The sequence below is a fragment of the Eubalaena glacialis genome, chromosome 18, assembly GCF_028564815.1.
Source record: "Eubalaena glacialis isolate mEubGla1 chromosome 18, mEubGla1.1.hap2.+ XY, whole genome shotgun sequence".
NCBI lineage: Eukaryota > Metazoa > Chordata > Mammalia > Artiodactyla > Balaenidae > Eubalaena > Eubalaena glacialis.
Window position 1 is genome coordinate 2,261,771 of NC_083733.1, and position 26,694 is coordinate 2,288,464.

General features: G+C 44.2%; 2 protein-coding genes across 4 annotated transcripts in view; one reads left to right on the plus strand and one right to left on the minus strand.

Annotated features, from left to right (window-relative positions):
• Nucleotides 1-575: 575 nt before the first annotated feature.
• Nucleotides 576-13,583, minus strand: MAP1LC3B (microtubule associated protein 1 light chain 3 beta). Its single transcript, XM_061174381.1, has 4 exons — nucleotides 13,438-13,583; nucleotides 6,067-6,122; nucleotides 3,361-3,467; nucleotides 576-2,402 (listed from the first exon to the last, which is right to left on the minus strand). Exons 1-4 carry the CDS (start codon nucleotides 13,475-13,477, stop codon nucleotides 2,228-2,230), a joined length of 378 nt encoding a protein of 125 aa, XP_061030364.1. The 5' UTR covers nucleotides 13,478-13,583; the 3' UTR covers nucleotides 576-2,227.
• Nucleotides 13,584-20,958: 7,375 nt separating this feature from the next.
• Nucleotides 20,959-26,694, plus strand: part of FBXO31 (F-box protein 31) — a 42,130-nt gene continuing 36,394 nt past the window's right edge. For all 3 annotated transcript variants that reach the window (XM_061173218.1, XM_061173219.1, XM_061173220.1), the window contains exon 1: nucleotides 20,959-21,307. In XM_061173218.1, the coding sequence (XP_061029201.1) occupies nucleotides 20,959-21,307 (349 nt within the window). The remainder of the gene's footprint in view (nucleotides 21,308-26,694) is intronic.

The window sequence follows — 26,694 nt, forward strand, 5'->3', positions numbered from 1 at the left end:
TGGTCTTGTCGTCAGACCTGTGGTTACCCGGAGGAAAACGTGCACACGGTTCTCGGACTGGTCAGGGCCCGTCAGGTAAGTAGCATCAGGAGACACAGCTGGCCACTCCTGGCACCTGCTAGCAGCCCCTCTGGTCACTTCCAGGGCCTCTGAGGGTGGAGGGCACGTGCACATCTGCTGTTTGTACTGTACACGGCTCCCCACACGGCCACCTCAGGTACCATGTGCCGCATAACGCCCCACACACTCTCAGTACTTCTCGTGTTACACTTTTGTTCATTTAGAGCAGGTTTTCAAGTGCCTGTTCCCACAAAACAGGTAGGTCGCTCCCCCATCCCTTCTCCCCATACTTTGTGGCACATCTGTACCTTTAAGAGAATTGAGTTTTTTGAAGGCAGGACCTTGACCAATGCGAGCAAGGCGCTCGTGACAAGGCAGAGACCTTCAGAGGTGGGTGTCCCTCCACCCTGGCACAGTGAAACCAGCCTCAGCACTCCTCATTAGAAAGGATATTACCCACTTGGCTTTGGATGGTGTAGACTGCAAGTCTCAAATACTAATCCATTAAACTGAACTTTGATGACAGTTTTTAATTGTGCCTTTATTCACCTTAGTTTGTTAAAAATGTACTTGTTTTAAAGATCCTATAAATAGGGTAACCACCCACTAATGTGGGATATAAGTAAGTCACCCCTCTCGGCATGGTACTTTGTCTTTAAAAAGCAGAGTTTCTTAAAGGAATCTTATCGATCACATAGTAGTTACAAGAATGTCAGATATAATGATGTATACAATCTAAACAAGACAGGCTAATTAAGAATTTACATAATGTAAAAATATACATATTAAAAGTTAGCCACGTGGACAGATGCATGCTGACTGGGGTTGAGGGCCCGTATGCAGTAACACTGCTTTTTCTTCCTCAGTTACAATAAATAACTGCCACTCACAGATACAAGTTTTCCACACACATCTAAATACACCAGGGTAAATAAATGGTGGCCTGCCACAGGCACAGTCTCAAGTGGGTCTGTGATCCTTCTGTGACAGCTCTCACAAAAACAGTGCATAGTGAACCCCATGCAGGTAGTAGGAAGAAGCACTGGTTATTTATTCTAGTTGGACTTTGAAAATGCTTAACGTTTGACATTAATATCTGTGAAGAACATGTTTCCTTTTGCTACTTTCAAAACTGACATGCACATGGAGTGGGGGAATTTTGAGGACTGCTTGACCTAACAGTGATAACTGAAATACCCTTAAAGATGCTTTTTAATAACATATTTTAGTCACACACTTAACATAAAACACGGATCATCTACAGCTTTAAGCCAAAAGGTTGAGGAAGTGTATCTGAATTTTAATGCTTTTTGTTTCAGTATCCTGTAGCTTTCTACCTTTGTCCCAAAGAATGAAACCCATGTAACCGCTTGTTTATTTACCAAAGCAGGCACTATTTTGAGCTCTTAAGAGAATATTCAAAACAAAAAAAATGTCATTCTCTTTCTCTAGGTCTTTTGAGAAACTTGACCAAAATTATAAATTATTCAAGGTTCCTGTTGAGCAGTGGTATTTTTCTGCATTACTGTCTAGAGAACAAACCAAATGAAGACTTCGTGACAAGAGCACTGATGTGAAACACGCTTATTAGCAATCAGGAGCCCTGGACAGCAGCTCCGCTGGCTTATTTCCTATCACCCCCGGCCACCCTGCTTTCTGCCAGCTATTACGGCAAATGGGCTGGGGGTGCGGGGTGGCTGTGCCTGACAATTTAGGCTTAAAGATCCTCTTAAGGAGATTTCTCTAGTTGAGTAGAAACCCTTCTATAAAAAGCTGGCAGGTCCTGTGAACCTAGAGAGAAGACTGAATGTCTCTCTGAATGCTCAAATTGCAAGTTCCTTTTGGGGGAAAAACATTAAAATAACTTGAAGGTCTATTTTATTGGCAACTTAGAATGCAAAGTATTTTATTTTTAAACTTCTAAATTTGAAAACAAGACAGCCTAGGTTAAATAATGAAGTTTCCCAAAGCTGAATGTTCTCATGTGGAGCTCAGTTTTTCTGCCTTAAGTACAAAAAAACAACTTCCTAAAAACTCCTAGGCAGGAACACTACTACTGTTTTGATGATCTGTGATTAGGTGAACTGATCAATCTCAGTTGGTAACATCCCTTTTTTATTCCTTGGTAAGGGTTTAAGTTCTAGAACAGACACATTTTTTTTTAGTCTTACACAGACAATTTCATTCCAAAAGTCTCCTGAGAGGCGTATACCATATACAGGAATCCATCTTCATCCTTCTCGCTTTCATACACTTCACAAATTGGCGTGGACACACTCACCATGCTATGTCCATTCACTAACAGGAAGAAGGCTTGATTAGCGTTGAGCTGTAAGCGCCTTCTGTTGAAAGAAAACACGTGAAGAAATAGTGATACATCAATACCTAGGGAGAATGTGTAAAAAATATCACCCACCCTGGATCAATCTAAAAGTATAAAGATTTTGTAAACGCTACTTCTGGCAAAATGAAATATATGCCTTACTGACGATGACTTGAATATTTCTTCTCATAAAACACAGGATGTTTTCTACGACTATATGCGTGGTAAGTATTAATGATAATCCTTGCTAGATCATTCTTACTACTTTCCTCAGGCCAGTTTTATTTATTTGTTTATTTTGCTAATTAATTATTTATTTGTTTTTGGCTGCGTTGGGTCTTTGTTGTGGTGCGCGGGGCTTCTCGTTGCAGTGGCTTCTCTTGTTGCGGAGCACGGGCTCTAGGCACACGGGCTTCAGTAGTTGTGGTGCACGGGCTCAGTAGTTGTGGCTCGTGGGCTCTAGAGCGCGGGCTCAGTAGTGGTGGTGCACGGGCCCAGTTGCTCCGCGGCATGTGGGATCTTCCCAGACCAGGGCTTGAACCCATGTCCCCTGCATTGGCAGGTGGATTCTCAACCACTGCTCCACCAGGGAAGTCCTGAGGCCAGTTTTAAAACTAGTATGCTATCTGAGTAGCCACCAGTGTCTAATGTGATAAAAATAGTTCAAAATATAATTTACAAACTAAGATCTAAGCTGATGCAATTTATTACCATTGGACCACATCTACATTCTCTTAACTTATTTTCCTATATAAAACTTTTCTGATTAAGAGACATCTACATAGATGTTATGATGAAAGGATCAGAAGGGACTTGAGATCCAGCAGGTAAGAAATAGAAAAACTCAGAAATGAAATGTCTTACAGTTTTATTAAGTTGCATAGATTTTTATCAGAGCTAGACTGAAGATTTATCTGTAAGCCTGATAAAGAATGAGAAGTTACCCAAAGAAATAAAGTAAAAAGATGATTAAATACCTAATTATCTTGATGAGCTCACTCATGTTGACATGATCAGGCACCAGGAACTTTGTTTTATCCAGGACTGGAAGCTGCTTCTCACCTTTGTATCGTTCTATTATTACCTAGAAAAAAGCCAGAAAAGTGATTTAAAAATAGCCGTTAACAATGGAAAACCGATAAAATACTTCCTATGTTGTAGCTGGCACATGCCAAAATGGGGTTTAAAACAGCACTTTTGTTCCTTATGAAATATGGTGCACAAGACAACATGGCTGCCATCAGGGAGGGGCAAGGTAGCCCTGAGGTGGGGGAAGAAACTTTGCTATAAATTCTGTTATTTGGAACCATGAAAATATACTACCTAGTCAGAAAAAGACCCCAAGCCTTATAACAGCAGAGACGCTGGGTACCAGCTTTAAGTGTAAAGATCTGAATCTATGCCAATTCTACTATCACCATTTCCTGTGACATAAGAGTCTTTTAATAAAACTTTTATTAAAAGTGTAAGTAAGATCTTAACTCTGGTAATAGACTCAAATCCTAAGTAAATATTTGAGAAGCAGAGACCATGATTAGCTGGTCTGGAGATACTTTTTTTTTTTTTTTGCAGAAGTCTCGAACATCCTGCCATTTTGATAAAATATCCTTGATATTTTTAAAATGAGTTTTAAAAGAATCTTGAACTATGCAGGGAACAAAAATAGTTCCACATTATGACTTGAAATAAATCCATTAGCTCCTTGCCATACTTCCTCCTTTCCATAAAGGAAAAAATTTTTTCTAGTTCTAAGCCACTTTATGTAGGCTCTGACAGCAAACTGGTGACTGCCCTTGAGCCTCAATACTACCTATTTACTGAGCACCACAGACATCCTTCTCCACATACAGCAATTCTTTACCCTGTCATGACAATGAGAAGTTGTAAGATAGGAATGGAAAATCTTTAGAAGAGGGAAAAATGCTTATATGTACATTGTTGCACTGCATGGGGCCTACATGAGGTTCTGTGTAAGGCCAAGTCAAGCTGTCATCACCTTCCTTGGTAAGATCAATAGCTTTATCTATGAGGTGTGTTCAGAACATGGTATCTACAAGTATGAATGTGACTTCTGTAAAAAACCTAAAACTACTAGCACAAAAGATGGCTGTAAATATACGCAGATATTCACATTTCAGAAGGAGACTATGGAACAAATACTGGCAGACTGCTGGGCTGGCTCTCTGTTTCCAGTGACTGACGAGCACCTGCTAGCAGACACACACAGCACGTACTCAAAAGTGAAGAAGAACCTTAAAATTAAGGAAATTACCCAGAAGCCTCATCCCCAGGCCGTATGTTGGCCCTGAGTGTGAAGACAGACTGAAATTTCCAACCAGTCCAAGAAACATATCTTCTAACTACAGAATCCTACAGTCATGACACTGCTGAGCAGACCCATCCTATTCTCCCTTCTGTGCACCTCACAACCCCAGCCCCACAGATCTTCCCATCTTCTTTTCCCCCACTTTGGTATGAGATGATCAATCAGAAAGCCAACCATGAAAGCTTCTGCAGAATTTAGCAGTGGAGTTTCTTTGGAAGTGGTCTGTAAGAGGTAACAATAATGTCCCCAGAATTATGCAAAATTTTCCAACCACACGGGATGGGATTCTCTTCCCATTCTATAGATGAGAATATGGCAGCTCCTCTCAGAATTTTAGTAATTAGCCCAAGATCACTTAGTAACCTTGAACCTAGGGCCTGAACTCAGCCACTGTCTGAAGCCAAAAGCTCCTTGACCATTTCTCTCTAGACCTAGTGCCTCAGCAGAAACCTATTTAAGGTCCATGACCAAAGGACCCAGGGCACAGGACACTGTTGGCTGGGCACAGCAATAAGCATCTGAGGTCCCTACACATGATAGGAGCAGCATCTTTCCTCCATCTCCTGCAAAGAAATAAAATATAAGGAGAGACTTCTTCCTCTGGGGCATCAAAGTCAGGCAGCCTGGAATGCGCAGTCACAGTTAAATCTTGAGGGCTACTGATTTTCCCACAGCAGTAGTCTCTGCTTGCTTCAAAAGAGGGTGGATACCAACTTTCACTGATAAAATACCAACAGATCTAGCCCCTCTATCCCTTCCCCCACAAGTAAAATACCCTTGATTTGTGAAGTGTGTAACATTAACACAGTAAACTCAGACTTAGGAGGAAACAGAATGTGATTAGATTAAACTGTAGATTAAGGTATCTCCATTCTAGGTCATGAAACTGACACACCAGTTGCATAGCTGAGGATTCCTATAGAAACCCATCAGGTAGGGACTTCCCTGGTGGTGCAGTGGTTAAGAATCTGCCTGCCAATGCAGGGGACACAGGTTCAATCCCCGGTCCAGGAAGATCCCACATGCCATGGAGCAACTAAGCCCATGCGCCACAAGTACTGAGCCTGTGTGCCTAGAGCCTGTGCTCCACAACAAGAGAAGCCACCGCATGAGAAGCCCACACACCTCAACGAAGAGCAGCCCCCCCTCGCCGCAACTAGAGAAAGCCTGCGTGCAGCAATGAAGACCCAACACAGCCAAAAATAAATAAATAATCAAACAAATAAATAAAAAATAAATATAAATTAAAAAAAGAAACCCGTCAGGTAGTCGCACAGAGCAGCACTGTACTAAAGTTGTATTTAAGCCGTGCTCTCTTCTGCGTACATTAATAACAACTGACACAGAGACTACCTACCGGGATTTTGGTAGGATGCTGCTCTCGGATAAGTCGGACATCTTCTACTCTTTGTTCTGCAAAGGAAAGGAAGAAACACAGGCATTATTAAGGGCCAAAAATGCAGCTTCTTTCCTGCATTTTTACTGGTGACTTCCATATCTGAATCCACCTATCCTTAGCTGTGGCAGAGCAAAGCAGTAAAGACATCTTCCCTAAAACTGAGAGAAACCAAACACTAATACTTCATACCTGGCAAAGGTTGGTATACAAGATTAACATACAGAAATTGGTTGCATTTCTTTACATTAACAATGAGATATCAGAAAGGGAATGTAAAAAAACTACCTTTTAAAATCACACCAGGGGCTTTCCTGGTGGCTCAGTGGTTAAGAATCCGTCTGCCAATGCAGGAGACACGGGTTCGAGCCCTGGTCCGGGAAGATCCCACATGCCGCGGTGCAACTAAGCCCGTGCACCGCAACTACCGAGCCCACGTACCTAGAGCCCGTGCTCTGCAACAAGAGAAGCCACCGCAATAAGCCCACGTGCTGCAACGAAGAGTAGCCCCCGCTCGCCACAACTAGAGAAAGCCTGTGCGCAGCAACGAAGACCCAACGCAGCCAGAAAATAAAAAACAAAAAAACACACCTTAGGAATAAAGCTGACCAAGGAGGTGAAAGACTTATACACTGAGAACTATAAAACATTAATAAAAGAAATTAAAGATGATTCAAAGAAACAGAAAGATATCCCATGCCCTTCGATTGGAAGAATACTGGGTTGTTGTTTTTTTCCTTTGGTTGCACAGCATGTGGGATCTTAGTTCCCCGACCAGGGATTGAATGCGCACCCCCTGTATTGGAAGGGCAGAGTCTTAACCACTGGACTGCCAGGGAAGCCCCTGGAAAAATACTGTTAAAGTGGCCATACTACACAAAGCGATCTACAGATTTAATGTGATCCCTATCAAATTACCCATGACATTTTTCACAGAACTAGAACAAATAATCCTAAAATTTATATGGAACCATAAAAGACCCAGAATTGCCAAAGCAATCCTGAGGAAAAAGAGCAAAGCAGGAGGCATTAACCCTCCTAGACTTCAGACAATACTACAAAGCTACAGTAACCAAAAGTGTGGTATTGGCACAAAAACAGACATATGGATCAATGGAACAGAGCAGAGACCCCAGAAATAAACCCACACACCTACGGTCAATTAATCTTCAACGCAGGAGGCAAGAATATACAATGGGAAAACGACAGTCTCTTCAGCTAGTGGTTCTGGGAAAGCGGGACAGCTGCATGTAAATCAGTGAAGTTAGAACACAACCCTCACACCATGCACAAAAACAAACTCAAAATGGCTTAACGACCTAAATGTAAGAGAGGACAACCATAAAACTCCTAGCTAGAAGAGAGCAGAGGTAAAACATTCTTTGACGTAAATCACTGCAATGTTTTCACAGGTCAGTCTCCCAAGGCAATAAAAATAAAAGCAAAAATAAACAAATGGGACCTAATCAAACTTACAAGCTTTTGCACAGCAAAGGAAACATTAAAAAAAACCCAAAAAGACAACCTACAGGATGGGAGAAAATACTTGCAAATGATGCGACCGACAAGGGCTTAATTTCCAAAATATACAAACAGGTCATACAACTCAACAAAACGAAGAACCCAATCAAAAAACGGGCAGAAGACCTAAATAGACATTTCTCCAAAGAAGACATCCACGAAGACATCCAATAGGCACATAAAAAGATGCTCAACATCACTGATTATTAGGGAAATGCAAATCAAAACTACAATGAGGTATCATCTCACACCCGTCAGAATGGCCATCATCAAAAAGTCTACAAATAACAAATGCTGGAGAGGGTGTGGAGAAAAGGGAACCCTCCTACACTGTTGGTGGGAATGTTAGCTGGTGCAGCTGCTATGGAGAACAGTACGGAGGTTCCTCAAAAAGCTAAAAGTAGAGCTACCATATGATCCAGCAATTCCACTCCTGGGCATATATCCGAAGAAAACTCTAACTCAAAAAGATACGTGTACCCCTATGTTCGCAGCAGCACTATTCACAATAACCAAGGCATGGAAGCAACCTAAATGTCCATCGACAGAGGAATGGATAAAGAAGATGTGTTACATACATACAATGGAATACTACTCAGCCAAAAAGAAGAATGAAATAATGCCATTTGCAGCTACGTGGATGGACCTAGAGATTAGCATGCAAAGCGAAATAAGTCAGAAAGAGAAAGACAAATACCATATGATATCAGTTATATATGGAATCTAAAATATGACACAAATGAACTTATCTACGAAACAGAAATAGACTAACAGACGTAGAGAACAGACTTCTGGTTGCCAAGGCGGAGCAGGGTGGGGAGTGCTGGATTGGGAGTTTGGGACTAACAGATGCAAACTACTATATACAGAATGGATAAACAACAAGGTCCTATTTTATAGCACAGGGAACTATATTCAATATTCTGTAATAAACCATAATGGAAAAGAAAAAAGATTCAGTGAGAATGCTGGTACGCCCCTTGCAAATATCTGGCACATAGTAAATGCTTAATAAATGCTAGCTGTTATTAAATAAAAAATGAAATAATGCCATTTGCAACAACATGGATGGACCTAGAGATTATCACACTAAGTCAAGTCAGACAGAGAAAGACAAATATCATATATGGTATCACACGTAGAATCTAAAAAATAATACAAACGAACTTATTTACAAAGGGTCTGGAGAGCTTCCAGGTAGCAGGAGAGTGCAATCACCAAACTCCATTGAGACAGAAGCTCCTGTGCTCAGCACTCTTCCAGACCTTACCACCGCTATGCTTTAATATCCTTTGCAATAATCTGATAATCTAGTAATTAAAGGCTTTTCCTGAGCTCTGGGAGCCACTCTAGTAACTTAATCAAACACAAGGTGGTCTTGGGAAACTGATTTATAGCTAGTCAGAGCAATGACCTGTACGTGCAATTAGCCTTTGGTGGGGGGCGGGGGGTGGGACTGTCAGGTGGGACGGAGCCCTTAACCTGCTGGATCTGAGGCTATCACCAGGTAGTGCTAGAATTGAGTTAAACTGGATGACAACTAGCTGAATTGCTTGTCTGGTGTCAGAAGTGAGCCGCAGTGTTTATGGAGTACTGCAGAGTAGAGGGGACACAAAGGAAGTGTTTTCCTTTCTATCATCCTTAGAACCCCTCTCTATTTCTAGGGGTGTCATGGATACTTCATCATTTCTCTCAGCTCTAAGACCTGTCCCTATGTCGGTCCTACCCCAGAAAAGACGCTCTACCATCTACACTTAGCTATCAGCCATCTTCACAACAAAAACCTCCATCTTGTCAGAGTAGATTTCACGAGCAAGGGGAAATCACAATTTAATTAATTCACTGTAGCCAATAAATAGTAAGTTTAATATACCCTGAAATGTTTCACATTTAAAAGCTCATCAAAAAAATTTAAAACGTACAAGGAATCATTCAGGCATAAGGGGAAGAGAATTTTTTATGCAAGGAAAACAGGTTTATTTTGGTAAGTGGAGCAGGAAATAACAAAATGGGCTCTAAATGTGGGGCTTCAAAGACAAACTATAGTGTCAAAAGTTTTCTTTATCTTGATTTATCCCAAAAATATGGTCCAAAAAGGAAGGCAAAAATGATTATTTTCATTAAAGGTGGGACAACAGAGGAAGACAAGTGACTTCCCTAAGGTGAAAAGAGTAGTACCAAAGTCCTGTAGGAATGTCTTTAGCATCCTGGCCAGTTGTAATGAAAATCCAGTGGTGAGCCCAGAGTGATTAAATAAATATGGTATATGCTGATGCCTAACTCTGAATAGAAGGCTGTTTTCAGAAGCCAACAGTATATTTAACAAAAGCATTACCAACGCCACTGGATCAAAGGCACATGAGAGCACTTCTTTTACTCAATTATTTTCTTAATGCTGTGATGATCTGTTTATCATTTGCCTTTCTCAACAGACTGCCCCTGGCAGTCAGGGATCCAGCTCTTGTCATGTCTGTATTCCCCCAGGGCTCAGGCTTGTACGTGGATGATATACTTCCCCAGATTCCTCTTCCTGTCTCTAAGAACGCTTATAAGCCTTACAAAAATAGAGACTAGGAGTCTAAGGTGTCTTATTTGCAAAGATGCTTTGAGATAGATTCCCTAGGGCATTTAAAGTAAGGCTTACATATATTTTCCAGGATTTAGTTCACTTAAGTGGAACATAAATATTTTCCCCAATATGCCTATAAATAAAAAACATAAAATCCCATCCATCAGTGAGTGACACAGCTTAAGAGCAGGGAGTGTTACCTAGGTGTTGGCATAAATCTCCTTCTCCAGTCTCCCTGTTACGTAGTTGGAGCTATTTATTCTAGACCATCACATGAACTTCCGAGACATGCAGACCTTTTGTTATTGATGGTGAAGCTTAAGACCTAGGTTTAACATTGAATCTCAGCAGAATGATGTCTAGGAGACAGATCTGTTATTAAACAAACTAGGGCAACCCTAGAAGAAAATGGAGTGAGATTATGACATTTGAGAAGACTGAATCCAAAAATATTTGCTCAAATACAACTTCTGAAGTTCATAAAAATCTTCAAAACATTTGTAAGGAAACACTATTGCCTCTTGACTCAGAGTGTTGGTCCACTTCCTGTACTGGAAATGATGGCTACCTACTGGAGGACAGAAGAATTCCTATCAGAAGGGTACAAGTCCAGACTCTGCCACTAGGTGGACCATGATTTCCACCTCTCAGGGCCCCACCCAGTTTCTCTGGCCACAAAAGGAAGTGGTTGTTTTGGGTGAGCCCTAAGATTCATCTCAACCCTTTCAACCCTGGTAGAATATATCACAGCAGAGCTAGACTCAATTTTTAATTAACCTAAACTCACTCACTTGGGAAGAGTACTGCTCAAGCTAACTGGGGCTGCTCTTAGGTTCTACAAAAAAGGTATCTCCAAACAACTTATTTCCCTCATTTACTGTGTTACAAATCTCTGAAAATTGTCAGTGCTGATTACCATAATCAGTAGCAAGGAAAGGCAGTAGCCATTAAATGATGTGATATTTTTCTGCAAAATGACTATTTTTTTAAAAATTATTTTTATTTATTTATTTAGTTGGCTGCGTTGGGTCTTCATTGCCGTGCGTGGGCTTTCTCTAGTTGCGGCGAGCAGGGGCTACTCTTCGTTGAGGTGCGCGGGCTTCTCACTGTGGTGGCTTCTTGTTGCGGACCACAGGCTCTAGGCACGTGGGCCTCAGTAGTTGTGGCACGTAGGCTCAGTAGTTGTGGGTCGCGGGCTCTAGAGCACAGGCTCAGTAGTTGTGGGGCACGGGCTTAGCTGCTCCGTGACATGTGGGATCTTCCTGGACCAGGGCTCGAACCCGTGTCCCCTGCATTGGCAGGCGGATTCTTAACCACTGCGCCACAAGGGAAGCCCTGCAAAATGACTATTAAAGAGCCCTTTTAAAAAAAGGGGGGGAGGGGGTAATCCTAGGAGTTCTCTTCACAAGGACAAAATTTTCCTTTTTTATTTTATGTATGAGAAGATGCACGTTAGCTGAACCTATTATGGTAATCATTTCACAATATATGTAAACCAAGCCATCATGCTGAATACCTTAAATTTATACAGTGATGAATGTCATTTCTCAATAAAAGTAGAAAAAAAAGAATCAGAGTCAGGAGACTAGGGAGAAAAAAAGGAGGAGTGGGAGTAAAGGTGAACAAAGAGGAAAGCCCACAAATACACTAATGGAGAATAAAATGAGGCATACCTGCTGGTGTACCCTCAAGGCCACAGGCACCAGGGGAATTCCTTCTAATTCGCTATTTTATTCTCATTTATTCTCACTTTTATTCTAGTTATTCCTCACCTTTCCTACTCTTACCACCTACTCTTCTTGAGCGATTTTTCTAGATAACCTAAAAATACGCTAAGCAAAAAGAAAGTAACTATAGTATCAGTCATGAGAAAATGGGCATCTTTCCCATACAAATGTCCCCAGTTAGCTTTCAATGCCAGAGTCTGTAAGGACAGAAGCCAGATACAATGGCAAATCTGCTCTAAATGCTGTTCTCACGGCTGCATAAAAAGTAAGCAATATTCATGAGTATCAACTTGAGTTCATTTAAGTCACTAAAGAGAAAATTTCTTTAAAAAAAAAAAACAAAAAGACACGTCTAAGTTTTGCTAACCAACCGCTTCAAGAGGCTGAAAGGATATGCTCCACAGGTCAACGTGAATTTCATCTACTGGAGCTTCCAAGGCACAAGAAACAATTATCAATAACGAGATCTACAAAACCATATCCTAGCTCAAGTGACTGCTCGGCTCTTTCTAGACTCCAGGAAACTAGACAAAAGTAGACGAAAGTGATACAGCTCAAGCGCCTAAAGATTAGGGCAGGAAGGAACGCTGGTCCCGCCCTACCCCACCTGGCCTTCCAGGGCTGAGATAAACAAGCCCTACACAGCGATGTGCAAGGAGGCCACGTTGTTATTGCAGAACCGTCTTGCTTAAAGGGAGCACCAATCACTTCCTTCCCATCGGTTTTGTGGAGGAGTAAATATTGCGATGGTGTCACCTCCAGTTTCAACCAAATGCCAGCAAGCTAAGTGGGGATTCTAGCCTGAACTGGGAGAGAACGGATTCGCCGCTGCTGTCAAAGAATGCTGTCGCAAGCCGGTTAGAAGAGCCACCCACCCTAGCTCTTGTGCCACAAATAGGACCAAGACGTCCCGGCCACGCGGGGCTGCAGGGGAAGGGGCAGGCGTGAGGAGGCGCGGCCTCGGAGTCACTCCTCTCCGCGGAGGTCCTGACGCGTGAAGGGACCATGTGTGACCCGGACGACGCACCAGAAGACGACTGCCTTGCACCCCCGGGGCCACCACTTCGGAGAACCTGCCCCAGCCCTGCGCCCGGGCCAGCCTCCCCTACAAGGAGGGCACCCCCTGCGCGGCTCGCGCTCGTCTCTTCGTGGGGACCTAACACCCCAGGGCTGGAGGGCTGACGGGCCCCGAGCCCACAGCCCGCCCGGCCTCCCGGGGCCAAAAGGTGATTCAGCAGCTCCGCGCCAGTGCGCCCTCGGCCCCCGCACTCCGACCCCTCGGGCCCGCAGCCCCCTGGGCCCGGCAGCCCTCGGCCCGTCAGGCCCCCGCCTCGGCCCTTCGGCCGCCCGGGCCCAGTCCTCCCGCAGCTCCCCGCCTCAGCCCGTCTCAGCCCCTCAGCCCTCGGCACCTCGGCCCGTCCGCCCTCTCCGGAGCCCCTCCGCCAGGGCCGGCCCCACCGCCTCGCCCCCTCAGCCCCCCGGCCCTCCGTCAGCGGCCGGCGCCGCGGCACCCACCGAAGGTTCGGCGCTGTTTGAAGGTCTTCTCCGACGGCATGGCGCGGCAGGCTGGGCGGGGGCGGCGAGGTGGAGAGTCCCGGCGGCCCCAGGCGGTGGCTGAGACGGCTCCGACTGTGGCGACAGCGACGGCTCTTCTGTTTTCTCAGCCCGCAGCCGCGTCAGGTGACCGGCGCGGCGTCCCGGGAGGCGGGGCCAGGAGCGGGCCGCCGCCGCCGCCATGGCGGGCGTGGCGGAAGCAGGACGAGCGCAGCGCCCGGGGCGGGGTCGGGGCTGGCGGGAGTGGGGGAGGCCGGCGGCCCGCGTGGGGAGTGCGAGCCCCGAACCAGGCTGTGACCCGCGGAGACGCGCCGCGCAGACACGCACGGTGCTGCCCCCGCGGCCGAGCTGCCGCGACTCGGCCTCGCTCCTGTTCCCGGTGCCGGTTCTGATGCCTGGTGATGTTTGCACCTGAAAATAAAGGGGTGTTGTGCCCCTGCCTCCTTTGGAGCTGCTGGTGCTTTTCCGCCGGCGGCTTTTTGTGTCTTTGTTTCCGTTGGCTTCCACGTCAAGTATGTCTCAGTTTTCTTTTCTTTTTTAAGGAAACTGTCCACTGGTAATTTCCGGCACACATTGTCCCAACTAGGAAAAGAACCGCAAGTGTGTTATTTCAGGTTATGGTCGGTAGAGTCCGGCCCTGGAGAAAGTCCGTGCCCTGGGCTCGGCATCCGGCCTCAGGTAACTCAGGTGGTCGAATGAGCCCTGGGCATCACCTTCGCTGACAGGGCGCGGGCCTGCCCACACCTGGCAGGGTTCACTGCCTTTCATTCGTCTCTCCTGGTCTCAGATACGGAGTCTTACCCGTGTTCAGACCCTCAGTCTTTCAAACACTGACTAGCTGAGCTACCTTGAATACGTAACCATTTTTCTCAGTCTCCGACTTGTGTGTAAGAGCGCAATACTATTTTAGAACTCCAAGTGTTTTCTGAGGAGCAAATGAAAGGGGCCTGGTAGAATCTAGATCACTATGCAACGTTTAGTTATCAAGTCAGTTATTGCCCAACTCAAACATCGGATAAACATGTATCTGAATGAACAGCACGTGATTCTTCGGCTGTTTTTGCTCTTTAATATTTCATACTTTGTAAGTATTTTCCCCTTTTTGAGTTTGTAAAAGCCTTTCTTATAATGTCTGTTTCATAAAGTAATTGGATTGTGCTAATATACAGTTATTATACAAACATACAAAACCTACTAAAATATATTTCTCAAAGGGGTTCCAATGCACCTGGAATTTCTTTCTTAGAAGAGTAGCCAAGTATCTTGTATAATTATCTGCCAGAACAATGATGTTAGTTGTAGCTCTGTACTGCCACTGTTTTAAAAGAAAAGTGCATTTGTGTATGTCACTTTCCCAGGTTTTTTTTTTCTCCTCTTTCTGTCACAGTTCTTTACCTTGAAAAATCTCTAATAGTGTACAGTTAATAAAGATGATTTAAACATTCTGTCTGCTTTACAATGTTCCAAAGGAGGGTTTTAAGCTGTACTATCTTGGTTGTTTTTTATTTATTCTGTGAAGATTGGGGGGGGGGGGAATCCAGTAAGTGTACCTACCTTCTGCCAGACACAAAATGATCAGTTTCGAAGTCTTAAATGAGAGTGTGGACTGTGTATTGCTTTCTTTTCTGGGTTTTTATGATATTGAGTATTGACTGGTGAGTGCTTTTTTGGCTTAATTGCTAGTTTGTAAGAAATGGACTTTTTGTTCCCTTGCTGGACAACTGTTCCAAATGCAAGAGGAGTGAAAAAAAAATCGATATCAGGCATATGGAGCTGGGGGGAGGGGAAGGAGAGTTTCATATTTTCCTAGTCCCTTAGGCATCCATAAAGCTTTACCAAATAACCTCAGGCCTTGGGTTCACTGCCCCAGGGATTACCTCAAGGGCTGTGATAGAGATGGGACAGGATTACTCTTTGTGATTTTCAAGTATTGAAGTCCACATTTACAACGATTGCTATGCTCTTATCTTCACTTCCTACTTGAATCTAAAACCACACTTCTCTATAGGTGTCTCAGAAAATCATCCAAAGCAGTTGGTGTGTAAAGGTGTCTCATGAGCATGTAAGAACAACATATTGAAATAAAATATAAATTATATTTAAAGTTTACTAATTTAGTCATATGCAAATATCAATTAAGAAGTACCGTAACTTCATGTAAAATTTGAAAACAAGTGTGCTTGAGTGTATGTGAAAAATTTCATGTGCCCCCAGATTGCAGTTTTGCTTTTGTTTATTTTTGGCTGCGCCATGTGGCATGAGGGATCTTAGTTCCCTGACCAGGGATGGAACCCGTGCCCCCTGCAGTGGAACCGCAGAGTCTTAACCACTGGACCACCAGGGAAATCCCCCCAGATTGCAGTTTAATATACGTTCGACGTAGTAAATGATATTCAGAGTGGTAAATTAATATCATCATGATCTATTTTAAGCTAGTTAATATAAGAATAGTACGATTTATTTTTAAACGATTAACAAATACTACTCTTCTTTGAAATAATCCACATAAAGTAGAAAAGACCGCATCTGTCATGTGAATTTATGCAGTGTTTTCTCCAGAAATCTCATGGTACTTTTAAGCTGTTAAATAATCATTCTAGAAAGCCAAGCAGTGTCAGTTTTAAGTAACTCTTGCCCTATTTCTTTCTATACGGTAACAGCTAGAAATTGAATATGATGTTCCAGCATTGGTGAAGTGACATGCTGTAAATCATGCTGTCTCGCTATTTCTAAGAATCTGTTAAACGAGGCATGAAAAAAAAAAAACAAAAAACAAAACAGAAGGCATGAAACATTAACCGGCAGTGCAGAACACGTTAGGGTTATTTTGCCACACTCAGTATGGAGGGCAAGTCACACTGAGAGTTCAGCTCTTCAGGCCTGCCTGGCCTGTCCTGCCTCTCTTCTTTCTGATTGGGAAAGATATTCCACCCTCCTTGTTGTCTGGGCCACTATTGGCCGGTGGTCCAATCAGTCGTGTCATCTCTACTCTTTCGCTAAAGTAAACAAACAAGTATTGCTCAAGAGCAGTGTTCCCACTATTCTAGGAAAGGACTCAGCCAGGAGGGTTTTGCAGTTGATGCTCCATAGCTTGCAGTCTTTAGGAGTGTCTTCACCGGGTCCAGGAGGGATTGTCCGAAGCGAGAAAGGCACCATGTGGGAGTGCTTCCTCTCCCAGGATGCTCTGGCTCTGGTGTACAACTTCAGAAACCAGCACACTGGTGCATGCAGGAAAGTGATCTCAAATCACTCCTAAAACCTAACATTGTCTCTTAAGTGAGTGTGTAACAACTAATGGAGCTGGCAGGCATTCCACAGGGTTTTTTCTCTGTTGTAGTTTTTTGCTTGTTTAATTCCAAACAAATTCTGAAGGATTGCTATTTTTCCAGCTTTTTGCCCATGTATGGGACTAAAGGATGTAATCATTGAGACTCTTATTTCGCACCTCAAACCTCTTGTTTAGCCTTTGAATATTTTCCCTTCTTTCCATTCACCTTGACTGTTTCTTCTGAGCAGTGGGCAAGATGCCATTTTTTCACATCTGGATTCTGAGAACCAGCATGGGGAAAGTTAACAGGGTTTTCTTAAGTTCAAGAACTACTACTTTCAGGGGCAACTTGAAATAACTACTACTTTTGAGGCAACCAATTGAAAAATGCCTCGTCCTGTACTCTACTAATTTCCTTAGTTGTTATCAGTTCTCACTAACAAAGAGTTCATTCTTATATCCCCGACATAGTGTTAAAACAAATGATCTCTTGGTGCAGCTGCTGTGGAGGACGGTATGGAGGTTTCTCAAAAAATTAAAAATAGAACCACCATATGACCCAGCAGTTCCACTCCTGGATATGTCTGAAAAAAACCCACTAATTCGAAAAGATATATGCACCCCAATGTTCATAGCAGCATTATTTACAATTGCCAAGATATGGAAGCAACCTAAATGTCCATCAAGAGATGAATGGATAAAGATGTGATATATATATATGTATATATATATATATATGTATACACACACACACACACACACACAATGGAATACTACTCAGGCATAAAAAAAGAGCAAAATTTTGCCATTTGCAGCAACATAGATGGATTGGAGGACATTATGCTAAGTGAAATAAGCCAGACAAAGACAAATACTGTATGATATCACTTATACGTGGTATAAGTAAAAAATACAACAAACTAGGTAGCTACTCACCTGAGTCTGCCCACTCTCCCACTGAGATGGTACTTTCGCTTAGTAAATCCTCACTTTGCTTTCTTGAAAACAAATAATTAAATTAAAAATACAACAAAGTAGTGAACATAACAAAAGAGAAGCAAACTCACAGATACAGAGAACAAACTAGTGGTTACCACTGGGGGGGCAATATAGGAGTGGGAGAGAGGGAGGCACAAATTTTTGGGTGTCAGACAGGCTCAAGGATGTATTATACAACACGGGGAATAGAGCCAAAATTTTGTAATAACTGGAAATAAAAAGTAAGCCTTAAAATTGTATAAAAATTTAAAAAATTTCCATAAAAAAGGGCCTCCTCTATCTAGGTTTTCCTCATTTATGAATGTATCCTCCTTAGCGTTCTTTGTAAGGGATACAGTTCTATATAAGGGATTGTAAAAGTTTCAAGGACACAAAGCTTTCAGGGTTCAATGTGTAATAGTTCTCTGCTACAGCCTAACTCTTCCCCTCTGGTTCCTCTCCACCGATATGGATTACCCAAGCTCTCACGGCCATCCTTTTCTTTCTGTTCTGATGGTCAGCACAAATTCCATCCTTTCACATCTTTGTGGGTTATTGTACACAGCCTTCTGTTGTTCCTGCTGTCAAGAATATATAGATTTAGAGGTATCTTTTCACTGAATTATGCATTATTCAAATTATGAACATACGTTAACCATTCTTCTAAAGATGGAGATTTTTGTACATTTTAATGTACTCTAAACTGTATTTTATTAATAGGACCTGAGAATACTGTATTTTATTAATAGGAGAATACTGTATTTTATTAATTGGTGAATACTGTATTTTATTAATAGGACCTAGTAGGGAGTAGATAGATTTAAAAAACAAACTGATTGAAATATATAACAGCAAAGCTCATGCTTTACAATCTATGGATCCACACAGAACATAGCATATAGGTTAGTCAGGCATTCTATAAATATTTATTACATTAGTTAATGCATTTCTGTTTGCTGGGAGACTTCCTAGCTTGGATGGTTCAGGTGATAAATCCACTAGTCTTCTCTAAATCTGGTTCACGTTCCTCACTTTTTAGCCTTCTAGCCAGTTTATCATTTGTTCCTTTTTCATTGAACAAACATTTAGTCAGTACACATTTGCCGATTACATGATGTGTGTTAGCAAGTCTATCATGTGACAGGAGATACATCTAGTAAGGCTGCTACCAAAGGAAGCAAATGTTTGTAATAAAACAAATGATGGTGCTGTAATAAAGGGATATTCTGAGAAGGGGCGGCTGTTTACTGGCACAGACTGGGGAGAGGGTTCTCCTGGCAGAGGAGACAGCTTGAACAAGGGGCAGACATGGTGAGTTTCAGTGGAGACAGGAGATGATGCCAGACTGGGAGGTTAGGACAGGATTGTTAGGTACTTTGTGTGATGTGATAAGAACTCAATGGAGCCATTAAATATTTCTAAATAGGTGAGTGAAGCGATGAGTATGCTTTTGTTTATGTGTTGCTATTTGCAGGAAGAGAGTTCTGATAACAGGGTGGAGGACAGTTTGAAAAACCGTTGAGATACAGGGAGGGCAGTTACATGTTTTTCTTTTTTTTTTTTTGAGTGCGGAGTCTTTTTTTTTTTGAAAATTTATTTATTTTTATTTTTGGCTGTGTTGGGTTGCTGCGCGCGGGCTTTTCTCTAGTTGCGGCGAGCAGGGGCTACTCTTCGTTGCGGTGCGCGGGCTTCTCATTGGGTGGCTTCTCTTGTTGCGGAACACGGGCTCTAGGCGCGCGGGCTTCAGTAGTTGTGGCACGCGGGCTCAGTAGTTGTGGCTCGCGGGCTCTAGAGCGCAGGTTCAGTAGTTGTGGGGCACGGGCTTAGCTGCTCCATGGCATGTGGGATCTTCCTTTACCAGGGATCGAACCTGTGTCCCCTGCATTGGCAGGCGGATTCTTAACCACTGCGCCACCAGGGAAGTCCCTACATGTTGTTTTTCAATTGCCTGGAGCTGAGATGGTCAAGGTTTGAAGTACAGAATGGTTACTTCTGTCAGAAGATGAACTTCCCCGTTTATGGGAGTCTGTGGACTGGGGTAGGCAGCCCTCTCTTCCGCTTGGAGACCTCCTTAGGGAGGTAGTGAATAGTCAGGACCTTGTGGAGGCTGGGCCCTGGGAACTGCGCAGTCACTATTTTCTATTTGAGTAGAAATAGAAACACTGACCAGAATGGGGTGGTCTGTGGATTCTTAACTTCCTTTTGGGCTCTGGTTAGTCTTCCTCTTGGGCTCCTGAAGGGCTCTCCAGCGCTTCAGGGTGTTGAAGTCAGTCTTGACCAGAAAGGAGTTGGGCCCACCCAGGCGGAGGCTCCTATAATCCTGTAATCTTGTAATCACATCCACACCCTTGGCCCTCCTCTCTGGTCAGTTTCTTGTTATCAGTGCTCCTTAAGGTGAAGCCACTGTCAGGAGAAGGTCTGCACATTCTCCACCCCCGCCCTAGGCCCCAGTCAGCCTGCAGAACCCAGTAAATAAGGTAACTAGGGCACAGCAAGATCAGACAGACTACACACCTAGCGTGAGGTTCTTGGGGTCCTCTGGGGAGTTCTGGTGGGCTCCTCCAGGCCTTCCTGGGAGGTCCTCGGAGCAGTGTTCTCTGGGCTTTCCTGGAGGATTCTTCATGGAAGGGTGCTGGGGGGGGGTTCTTGGGGGGCTACTTTCGGCCTTCCTGGGGGGTTCCGCGGGGGCCCTTCGGGCCTTCCTGGGGCATTCTGGGTTGGGGGGAGGTGCCCCGTAGGGTGTTCGGGGCTGATCTCGGGAAGAGCGCGTCAGCCCCATACTCGGGAGGTGGTAAGTTCGGCCCTCACACCCGACAGCGCGCCATTTGCTGCCCAGGCGCCGGTCCCCCCGGGGGTCGTGGGGTCGTGGGGCCGCGGGGAGACGGTCCCAATGACACGGGGAGGGCGGGGGTAGGCGGGAGGCGTTCGGGTTCGGCCCAGGTCTTTGCACGTCCCCCCTGGTGGGCGGGGCCAAGCCCTAGACGGCGAGGTCGCCTATGCATTGGGGGCGTGGCTTGAAAGTCGGGAGGGGCGTGGCTCGAGTCCCAGGGGCGTGCCTTGCTTTCTTGGGGCAGGGGCTCGGATCCTCCGGAGGGCGGGGCTCGGCTCTCCAGGGGGCGGGGTTCGACTCTCACCGGGGCGGCGATAGGCTCCCTTGCGAGTGGGGCGGGGCTCGGCTCTCTGGCGGCGCGTGCGCACCGGCGGCGGCGGCGGCGCGGCAGCCGTCAGTCGCCGGCATGGCGGTGTGCGCTCGCCTCTGCGGCGTGGGCCCTTCGCGGGGTTGCCGGCGCCGCCAGCAGCGCCGGGGCCCGGCCGAGGCGGCAGCGGCCGACAGCGAGCCGGACACGGACCCCGAGGAAGAGCGCATCGAGGCAGGCGTGGCGGCGCTGGCCGGGGCGGGGGGCGGCCGGAGCGCGGGCCCCTCGTCGCCCCCACGCTGCTCGCTGCTGGAGCTGCCGCCCGAGCTGCTTGTGGAGATCTTCGCTTCGCTGCCCGGCACCGACCTGCCCAGCCTGGCCCAGGTCTGCACCAAGTTCCGGCGCATCCTGCACACCGACACCATCTGGAGGCGGCGCTGCCGGGAGGGTAAGTGCGTCGGGGCGGGGCCTGGTGGAGGGGGCTTGGCCGGGGGAAGCTCTGGGCGGGGTCACCACGGGCTCTGGAAGGGCACCTGCCTCGGAACGGAGCTCTAGGGGGAGGGTCCCGGCCGCCGGGGCGTGCTGTGACCCCGGGGGGCCCTGCCACAGACCCGGGACCGCGGGTTCCGGGCGCGGTGGAGTTCCGGGTGGGCGGCGGACCGGGTTCTGCCTGCATGGGGTGCTCAGAGAGGGGTGAGGGGTCCCCCAGCTGCGGGGGCCAGGACGCCGAGGGCAGTGACGCGAGCTGGGGCTGGGTTTAGGCCGGGGAGCAAGCTGACGTCTGTCCTTGGTCCCCAGTCCTTGGGGGCGGAGCTGACGGGAACGATGAGGGTGAACTTGAATAGTTAGGGGAGCCCGAGGGTTTGGAGTGTCTCCTGAGGGCGAGGACCTGGTCTGTGGAGCGGTGGGTGGAGCCGGGCAGTGCTGCAGGGGGCTGATGCCCCCTCAGGGATGGTGGTGGCCGAAGTGAGGATAGTGAGTAGTTTTGTAACAAATCCCAGGAAGAAAGCTTTACCTATTTCACAGTTCAAGTCTCTCTGTTCATTTAAACGTTGATAGATCTCTGATGTTCAGTAAGCTCTCATGTTTTGGTAAAAACAATAGGTAAGAAAAAAAAATCAAACAGTGAAGGACAACAAAGGGAAGAAAGTAAAATATCTTCCGGGACCCCTGCAATCAAAGATAAGCCACTCTTAAAATTTTGGAAAAATTTAGTATAAAAATATCTTCATAGTGTTGCACTGTCTATGTATGCCACAGACTAGTCCCTTACTGATAGACTTTTAAGTTTGCAGTTTTTTCTTGTTGTAAACAGTGCTATCAAGAGTGCCCTTGTGCATTTTATAGGAGTTCATGGGACTTACATGTACCTTTTAGAACTTCTGAGATTATCTTCTTGGAGTGTACTTCCCAAAGTGGGGTTGTAGGGGCAGTAGGGTGTGCACGCTGATAACACCTTAGATACTCATTGCCCAGCTGTTGGTATTTGCACCCCCAGGAAGACTGCATGAGAAGGCCGCTTTCCCGAAATCCTTCCCAGCAGGGGATCAGTCAGTCATCTTCTTTCTGCCATAAGGCTCAGTGGTCAAGACTGATTTGTAATCTGTTTATCTGCTCTGAGATCCTGAAGACGCTGCTTCACCTTCCCAAGTGTTATTGGCAAGTGCTGCTCCCATAGGGTGACTTTGAGGGTTAAATGGGATGATGCAGATGAAGCCCTCACCCCCTAAATGGTTATGATGCTTCTTGGCCATTTTAATTTCACCTCTTGTGAATTCCCTGTTTGTGTTTTGTTTTGGTTTTTTTGGTCTCTTTTTTTCTTAAGGAGTTTATTTTGTCTTAAAAATTAGTAAGAGCTCGTTGAATATTAGCAGTATTTTTTTTTTTTTTTTTATGTTGAGGTAGGTTCCCTCTATCCCCACTTACTGAAGAGTTTTTAATCATAAATGGGTGTTGAATTTTGTCAAAAGATTTTGCTGCACCTATTGAGATGATCATACGGGTTTTTTGTTTGTTTTTTAATTTATTTATTTTGTTCATTTATTTTGGGCTGCTTTGGGTCTTTGTTGCTGTGTGCAGGCTTCCTCTAGTTGCGGTGAGCGGGGGCTACTCTTCGTTGTGCTGCGGGGGCTTCTCATTGCGGTGGCTTCTCTTGTAGCGGAGCATGGGCTCTAGGGCACGCGGGCTTCAGTAGTTGTGGCATGCGGGCTCAGTAGTTGTGGCTGGCGGGCTCTAGAGTGCAGGCTCAGTAGTTGTGGTGCGTGGGCTTTGTTGCTCCGCGGCATGTTGGATCTTCCCAGACCAGGGCTCGAGCCTATGTCCTCTGCATTGGCAGGAGGAGTCTTAACTACTGGGCCACCCGGGAAGCCCGATCATATGGTTTTTATTCTTCAATTTGTTAATATGGTGTATCACATTGATTGATTTGCATATATTGAAGAATTCTTGCATCCCTGGGATAAATCCCACTTGATCATGGTGTATGATCCTTTTAATGTGTTGTTGGATTCTGTTTGCTAGTATTTTGTTGAGGATTTTTGCATCTGTACTCATCAGTGATATTGGTCCGTAATTTTCTTTTTTGTAGTATCTTTGTCTGGTTTTGGCATCAGGTGGCCTCATAGAATGAGTTTGGGAGTGTTCCTTCCTCTGCAATTTTTTGGAAGAGTTTGAGAAGGATGGGTGTTAGCTCTTCTCTAAATATTTGATAGAATTCACCTGTGAAGCCATCTGGTCCTGGACTTTTGTTTGTTGGAAGATTTTTAATCACAGTTTCAATTTCATTACTTGTGATTGGTCTGTTCGTATTTTCTATTTCTTCCTGGTTCAGTCTTGGAAGGTTATACCTTTCTAAGAATTTGTCCATTTCTCCCAGGTTGTCCATTTTATTGGCATAGAGTTGCTTGTAGTAGTCTCTTAGGATGCTTTGTATTTCTGCAGTGTCTATTGTAACTTCTCCTTTTTCATTTCTGATTTTATTGATTTGAGTCCTCTCCCTCTTTTTCTTGATGAGTCTGGCTAATGGCTTATCAATTTTGTTTATCTTCTCAAAGAACCAGCTTTTAGTTTTATTGATCTTTGCTATTGTTTTCTTTGTTTCTATTTCATTTATTTCCGCTCTGATCTTTATGATTTCTTTCCTTCTGCTAACTTAGGGTTTTGTTTGTTTGTTTGTTCTTCTTTCTCTAGTTGCTTTAGGTGTAAGGTTAGATTGTTTACTTGAGATTTTTCTTGTTTCTTTAGGTAGGCTTGTATAGCTGTAAACTTCCCTCTTAGAACTGCTTTTGCTGCATCCCATAGGTTTTGGATCGTCGTGTTTTCATTGTCATTTGTCTCTAGGTATTTTTTGATTTCCTCTTTGATTTCTTCAGTGATCTCTTGGTTATTTAGTAACGTATTGTTTAGCCTCCATGTGTTTGTGTTTTTTACGTTTTTTCCCCTGTAATTCATTTCTAATCTCATAGCGTTGTGGTCAGAAAAGATGCTTGATATGATTTCAATTTTCTTAAATTTACTGAGGCTTGATTTGTGACCCAAGATGTGTTCTATCCTGGAGAATGTTCCGTGCGCACATGAGAAGAAAGTGTAATCTGTTGTTTTTGGATGGAATGTCCTATAAATATCAATTAAATCTATCTGGTCTATTGTGTAATTTAAAGCTTCTGTTTCCTTATTTATTTTCATTTTGGGTGATCTGTCCATTGGTGTAAGTGAGGTGTTAAAGTCCCCCACTATTATTGTGTTACTGTCGATTTGCTCTCTTATAGCTGTTAGCAGTTGCCTTATGTATTGAGGTGCCCCTATGTTGGGTGCATATATATTTATAATTGTTATATCTTCTTCTTGGATTGATCCCTTGATCATTATGTAGTGTCCTTCCTTGTCTCTTTTAACATTCTTTATTTTAAAGTCTATTTTATCTGATATGAGTATAGCTACTCCAGCTTTCTTTTGATTTCCATTTGCATGGAATATCTTTTTCCATCCCCTCACTTTCAGTCTGTATGTGTCGCTAGGTCTAAAGTGGGTCTCTTGTAGACAGCATATATATGGGTCTTGTTTTTGTATCCATTCAGCAAGCCAGTGTCTTTTGGTTGGAGCATTTAATCCATTCACGTTTAAGGTAATTATCGATATGTATGTTCCTATGACCGTTTTCTTAATTGTTTTGGGTTTGTTTTTGTAGGTCCTTTTCTTCTCTTGTGTTTCCCACTTAGAGAAGTTCCTTTAGCATTTGTTGTAGAGCTGGTTTGGTGGTGCTGAATTCTCTTAGCTTTTGCTTGTCTGTAAAGCTTGCCGGGTAGAGTAATCTTGGTTGTAGGTTCTTCCCTTTCATCACTTTTAATATATCGTGCCACTCCCTTCTGGCTTGTAAAGTTTCTGCTGAGAAATCAGCTGTTCACCTTATGGCAGTTCCCTTGTATGTTATTTGTCGTTTTTCCCTTGTTGCTTTTAATAATTTTTCTTTGTCTTTAATTTTTGTCAGTTTGATTACTATGTGTCTTGGTGTGTTTCTCCTTGGATTTATCCTGCCTGGAACTCTCTGTGCTTCCTGGACTAGGGTGGCTATTTCCTTTCCCATGTTAGGGAAGTTTTCGACTATAATCTCTTCAAATATTTTCTCAGGTCCTTTCTCTCTCTCTTCTCCTTTTGGGACCGAATCATGCGGATGTTGGTGCGTTTAATGTTGTCCCAGAGGTCTCTTAGGCTGTCTTCATTTCTTTTCATTCTCTTTTCTTTGAATATTAGCAGTATTAACCTTTTGTCATCTATTTGGCAAGTGAGTTCCTTTTGACATTTTAAAATAGAGGCAAAGAGAGTTCCACCTTTTCATTTGCTTTGTTTTGCATTTTGTACACCTGTGAGACCCAGGTTCATCACAGATGTTCCTTTGTGGAGTTTCTCCATCAGTCAGCCAAACCTGTGTGGTGGTCTCCGGGTGTTGTCTCTGGGGAAACTGTAAGGTATGTAGCAAGAGAGAGTAATGGAAGACTTCTGTATAATCAGAAAACTCAAAGGTATGCCACATAGTAAAATTAACTGGAGGTACAGCTCAGGGCAAATTCTTAGAATTGCTAGTGGAAGCATAAGAAGTCCTCATGAAGATGTAGAAAGACTTTGGGGGGCAGACAGAGAAGGACTCTTCAGTCCTTCTTTTCCTGCTTCTGTGCTTCTCAGTTCAGCTTTCCTGGGACAGCAGACACTGTGACGGTAGGATCAAGGTCTCTTCTTCACCAAGGTGGCTTAGCAGCTAGGAGAATTTTCACTTTGAGAAATTAAAAAAATGAAAAACAAACATGGTAAAACAGGCATATTCCTAGTCATCCCCAATAAATAACAGTTAAGTCTTCTGTCATATTTGCTTTTGAAATCTCTACCTTTTTTAAAAGAAAACCTCTCAGCCAGCATTTAAGTCCCTCCTGATCACCCCTCTCCTTCCCACTCCCAAGAAGCAACCACTATTGTGGGTTGAGTTTACTTGTATATACATACTCCTGTAACATCCCCAATGTATAACATTGTTTTATGGTACTTTAATTTTAAGAAATATATCATACCATAAGTATTGTGCATCTGCCTTTTCCCCCTGTCAACTTGTGTTTTTAAATTCTGTCCATGTTAATACGTTTAAGTCTGGTTCAGTCTTCTTGAACGCTATGTGGTGGTTCATAATTTGAAGAGGCCACATGTGTTCCTTTGCTCATTTTTATTTTTTTCATACAGTGTACACAGTGTTACAGCGAACAAGCTCTTACGTGTCTTCAGATGCAGATAAATTTGTAAATTTCTCTAAGGAATATATCCAGAAGTGGTGTTGCCGGGGTAGTGGGCTGT